Source organism: Salvelinus fontinalis, chromosome 4, assembly GCF_029448725.1.
Source record: "Salvelinus fontinalis isolate EN_2023a chromosome 4, ASM2944872v1, whole genome shotgun sequence".
NCBI lineage: Eukaryota > Metazoa > Chordata > Actinopteri > Salmoniformes > Salmonidae > Salvelinus > Salvelinus fontinalis.
Window position 1 is genome coordinate 48,951,433 of NC_074668.1, and position 6,000 is coordinate 48,957,432.

Here is a 6,000-nt window from a genome sequence, read left to right on the forward strand (position 1 = left end):
CCGTTTTTTTTGGTTTCTTTCTCATTATAAAAACAGAAATTGTGAGATTTAGTTGTTACCGCTATTCATGAACATAGTGTCACGCCCTGATCTGTTTCACCTGTCCTTGTGCTTGTCTCCACCCCTCTCCAGGTGTCGCCCATCTTCCCTATCATCTCCTGTGTTCTCTGTCTGTTTGATGCCAGTTCGTCTTATTCATTCAAGCTAACCAGCATTTTTTCTGTCAGCTCCTATCGTTTCCCAGCCTCTCATTCCTCATCCTCCTGGTTCTTGACCTTTGCATATCCTGACCCTGTACACGCCCGCCTGACCTCTCGGCCTTACCCTGAGCCTGCCTGCTGTCCTGTACCTTTGCTCCAACTCTGGATAACTGAACTCTGCCCGTCCCTGACCCGGAGTCCGCCTGCCGTCCTGTACCTTTGCCTTACCCTGGATCTTTGATCCCTGCCTGCCTTGACCTGTCTTGCCTGCTCCTGTTGCTACAATAAACATTCTTACTTTGACAGTCTGCATCTGGGTCTTACCTTGATTCCTGCTACATAGGCTTTATTGTGTGCCTACGTCTGCTACACTGAACAAAAATATAAATGCAACAATTTCAAACAATTTACTGAGTTACAGTTCATATATTTATTAGGCCCTAATCTATGGATTTCACTGTGAATACAGGTAGGCATCTGTTGGTCACAGATACCTTTAAAAAATGGTTGGGGCGTGGATCAGAAAACCAGTCAGTATCTGGTGTGACCCATTTGCCTCGTGCAGCACAACACATCTCCTTCGCATAGAGTTGATCAGGCTGTTGATTGTGGCCTGTGGAATGTTGTTCGACTCCTCTTCAATGGCTGTGCGAAGTTGCTGGATATTTGCGGGAACTGGAACATGCTGTCGTACACGTCGATCCAGAGCATCCCAAACATGCTTAATGGGTGACATGTCTGAGTATGCAGGCCAGAAGAACTGGGACATTTTCAGCTTCCAGGAATTGTGTACAGATCCTTGTGACATGGTGTTGTGCATTATCATGCTAAAACATGAGGTGATGGTGGCGGATGAATGGCACGACAATGGGCACGACTCAGAATCTCGTCACAGTATATCTGTGTATTCAAATTGCCATCGATAAAATGCAATTGTGTTCGTTGGTCACCCCCTCCCCTTTTTGCCCTTAGAACAGCCTCAATTCATCCGGACATGGACTCTACAAGGTGTCGAAAGCACCACAGGGATGCTGGCCCATGTTGACTCCAATGCTTCCTACAGTTGTGTCAAGTTGGCTGGATGTCCTTTGGGTGGTGGACCATTCTTGATACACAATGGAAACTGTTGAGTGTGAAAAAGACACCAGCATTGCAGTTGTTGACACAAACTGGTGCACCTGGCACTTACTGCCATACCTTGTTCAAAGGCACTTGAATATTTTGTCTTGCTCATTCACCCTCTGAATGGTACACAAACACAATCCATTTCTCATTTGTCTCAAGGCTTAAAAATCCTTCTTTTAACCTGTCTCCTCCCCTTCATCTACACTGATTGAAGCCGATTTAACAAGTGACATCAGTAAGGGATCAAAGTTTTCACCTGGTCAGTCTGTCTCGGAATACTCAGCATATGTACAATTAAATTATGCAATTGTATAACATTGAGGTCCTTGAAAAAGTCCCTGAAAGTCCTTGAATTTGACTTGCCAATGTCTGTATGAACCCTGCTTGAAGGATGTGTAGTCCTAGCCATGTGTTGTAGTATTGGTGGAGTTATGGGCCAATTTGCATATATTCACTATTATTCCTCTAACTACATGTAGAACTGCATACAACTCCTTTTTATTTTTGTTTCAAAACAATTAAACAATGTCACACATTGGCCCCATTATTTAAAGAAATAACCTTGTGTAGAGTTTAACCAAGGCTGTGGGTTTATTAAGGGTTAGTTAGGACGGTTGACTTAAGTCCAGTAAGGCTAACCATAGCGAAATTGTGTTTATACCTTTGTGTGTGCGTGTGTGTAGACGTTGAGGTGCAGCCAGAGTTCATCACCTTCCTGTACCAGCTGACTGAGGGGGCGGCTGGGCAGAGCTATGGGCTAAATGTTGCCCGATTGGCTGAGATTCCAGAAGCTGTACTCCACATCGCCGCACGCAAAGCACAGGAACTAAAGAACATCGTCGACGCCCGGAGGTACACATACAAAGACACACACTGTCCCACACAGTCCCACACAGTGGAACACTCTTTCGGTTGAGCAGTCCAATGACTGAGTATGAGAACACTTCTGCAAAACTTTTTAAATCATTCTTTACTAATGACATGCCACTGGCTTTGAGTAAAGCCAGTTTGTCTATGTATGCAGATAACTCAACACTATACACTTCAGCTACTACAGAGACTGAAATGACTGCATCACTTAACAAATTGCTGTAGTTAGTTTCAGAATGGGTGGCAAGGAAGAAGGTCCTAAATATTTGAAAAACGAAAAGCATTGTATTTGGGACAAATCATTCGCTTTACCCTTAACCTCAACGAAATCTTGTAATAAATAATGTGGAAATTGAGCAAGTTGAGGTGACTAAACTGCTTGGAGTAACCCTGGATTGTGAACGGTCATGATCAAAACATATTGATACAACAGTAGCTAAGATGGGGAGAAGTCTGTCCATAATGAAGCGCTGCTCTACCTTCTTAACAGCACTATCAACAAGGCAGGTCCTACAGGCCCTAGTTTTGTCACACCTGGACTACTGTTCAGTCGTGTGATCAAGTGCCACAAAGAGGGATTTTGGAAAATTGGCTCAATGTGGAGTCGAGATTGAATTCATCACTTGTATTTGTGAGAGGTATTGACATGTTGAATGCACTGAGCTGTCTGTTTGAACTACTGGCGCCATGCATACCCCAGAAGACATGCCACCAGAGGTCTCGTCACAGTCCCCAAGTCCAGAACAGACTATAGGAGGCGCACAGTACTACATGGGACTTTATTCCATATCAAATACCTGATGCAAACAGTAGAATGAGATAAAAACGGAAACAAATACACCTTATGAAACAGCAGAACACACTAAATGGATTTACTTCAAGACTGAAATATTTGTAATTAGAGAAATTCCATATGATTCTCTGTTGGCCTCCAATTATATTGGATCGAATTAAAACCACTTTTCTATTGTGTTCCCCCTACCTCTAACCCACTTCTTTCACTCTCTCTCGTTCTCTCTCTCTCTCTCTCTTTCCCTCTGATCTCTCTCTGTCTCTCTAGAAAGAGCAAGAGGTTGTTTGCTGAACTGTGGAGCATCGACGACAGAAAGGCTCTTTTGGACTGGGTACAGCTAAACTCCTGATCACACACACGCATGCACGAATGTACACCCACGCACACACACAGAAATCCCTGGCCGTTGTGACTCTAAACCTGGTTTGTCCTGTTGTGTTCTCCATAAAGTCTCTTTAGCCCTGACTCAGGAAGGACTAAAGCCCTGAGGGAACAGCATTAATCTCTGTATCTATAGAAAATGGACACACACACCATTAAATGCCTGAGCACATGCAAGTGCGCAGAGGATTAGTGGGGCCAGTGATGCGAGACCTATCTCTAAACCCAGTCATTTTTTTATTGAACCTTTATTTAGCTAAGCAAGTCAGTTAAGAACAAATTCTTATTTGCAATGACGGCCTACACAGGCCAAACCCGGACGACGCTGAGCCAATTGTGCGCCGCCCTATGGGACTCCCAATCACGGCCGGTTATGATACAGCCTGGATTTGAACCAGGGTGTCTGTAGTGACGCCTCTAGCACTGAGATGCAGAGCCTTAGACCACTGCGCCACTCGGGAGCCCCAAGTCAGCAAAGAGACGGAACAGTGATCCTGGATTTTTCAGAACCAGAAATTGCCTGAAGGCCGCTAGGACCACAATGGCCATCTCCATCACTATAATGTCTGTGTGTGTCTGCTTCCTCTGACCAGCATAGATTATCTCTCACGGTTTCTCAGTCTTTGGCCGGGATTTCAATCCAAGGTGTGTTATAGAGCAGTGCATGCATAATAATTAATTAATAATATTGTTTTTCTTTGGAACCAGGTAGTTTAATTGTATTAAAGTAAGTAAATACCTTAAAGTACCCAGTTACCACATAGCTGGTCAATACCAGCTGAAACAGCAAGTTTATCTATGGTTAGGGAAACTCATAGTGTTAATGGCATGGCTGCATGCTTGCTGTGATTCCAGTATGAGACCGCGCAGAGAAGCAGGGGATAGCGTTATTTTGACAAGCATAGGCGAGAGACGTGCTTTGATAATGCAACCTATGGTTTACAGAATGAAGTCAGGAATTTGCATTCGAGACAGGATTTAGGATTTTGGTTTCAGTGTGATTGGGACTGGATAGGAAAATAGCCTTGGCTCTTAGGACAGGAGAAGATAGTTTTCCCTCATGCCTCTGAATTGTTAAGACTTCATGTCTGTGACAGAGAGGCCTATGTAGTGAATTTTGCATAGGCCTATCAAATTTGAGACTGTCTGAAGAGACACAATGACAGCTCAAAGAGGCACATGTTCTTTTATAGGTTACTGTAAAGGTTTCCTGTAGGGTTTATTAACTGCATTCAGGTCCCGTGTGCAGTTCAGCAGTGTGCTTTGAATTCATGGCGACTTTGTGTGAAGTAAATACGCTAGGCTAAAGGCTTCCATGCGACAACCTGTTTGGATAATGTGCTATTTTATTTTCTTCTAATCTATATGTTGTGTATTTTGTGGAAATGCATTAGTGCCGACATTAGGTAATATTTTTGTAATTTCCCAGGTCTTGTCATTTACATTTTTGGGGGAAATGTGAATAGCGGGGACAGTCCTAGGCTCCTTGTTACCCATGTTAATCCCTAATTCAGATTTAGTCTGGGTACCAGTCTATTTAGCTATCATTCCACTCCTTGCCACTCCTGTCATTTGGCAAGTGACAGGAGTGGAATGTTATCTAAAATGACTGTTACCTAGGCTAATTCAGACTGTGTGGGTAGAATGAATTCAGGCTTGTACAATTCAATACAAATAAAAACTTTATTCAGACTGTTGAATCTTCGTGTTAATTTCTCTAGTGTGAAACTCACTGTCTAATGAAATACTTATCTTCCTTTTTTAATGTCTGATTTAGTTTCAGTGATACCGTTTGGGTAACGCTTTACTTGACACCCAGTGTCATAACAGCAGACATAATATGGTCATAAACCTGTCATATTTTCACCTGTTGTGACATTGTGTTATTTTATGGCTGGTTTAGTTTTCAAAACCCACATTTCATTTTTTTCAAGTCATGTTTTTTCATAATATTTTAAACAACAACCATCATGTGTTACTTTACTTAGACTAAGAGAAAACACTTTATGAAACTGTCAAGAAGCGTAATGACCATCATAACCATATAAACCAGATAGGCCTATCAAATCAAATTTTATTTGTCACATGCCCCGAATACAACCTTACAGTGAAATGCTTACTTACAAGCCCTTAACCAACAATGCATTTTTAAGAAAATACCTAAAAAGAGATAAAAGTAACAAATAATTAAAGAGCAGCAGTAAAATAACAAAAGGAGGCTATATACAGGGGGTACCGGTGTCGAGGTAATATGTACATGTAGGTAGAGTTATTAAAGTGACTATGCATAGATAATAACTGAGAGTAGCAGCAGTGTAGAGGAGGGCAGGGGGGGGCAATCCAAATACTCTGGGTAGCCATTTAATTAGATGTTCAGGAGTCATGGCTTGGTGGTAGAAGTTGTTTAGACGCCTCTTGGACCAAGACTTGGTGCTCCGGTATTGCTTGCCGTGCGGTAGCAGAGAGAACAGTCTATGACTAGGGTGGCTGGAGTCTTTGACAATTTTTAGGGCCTTCCTCTGACACCGCCTGGTATAGAGGTCCTGGATGGCAGGAAGCTTGGCCCCGGTGATGTACTGGGCCGTACGCACTACCCTCTGTAGTGGCTTGCGGTCAGAAGCCAAGAAGTTG

General features: G+C 43.0%; 1 protein-coding gene across 3 annotated transcripts in view; it reads left to right on the forward strand.

Annotated features, from left to right (window-relative positions):
- msh3 (mutS homolog 3 (E. coli)) overlaps nucleotides 1–5,061 on the forward strand; it is a 104,818-nt gene extending 99,757 nt beyond the window's left edge. For 2 of the 3 annotated variants that reach the window (XM_055920443.1, XM_055920446.1), the window contains 2 exons: nucleotides 2,009–2,177; nucleotides 3,256–5,061. In XM_055920443.1, coding sequence (XP_055776418.1) covers nucleotides 2,009–2,177; nucleotides 3,256–3,337 — 251 coding nt within the window. In that variant the 3' untranslated portion in view covers nucleotides 3,338–5,061. Of the gene's footprint in view, nucleotides 1–2,008; nucleotides 2,178–3,255 lie in introns of those variants that run through there. The other variant, XM_055920445.1, reaches the window with a different exon arrangement.
- Nucleotides 5,062–6,000: the final 939 nt, after the last annotated feature.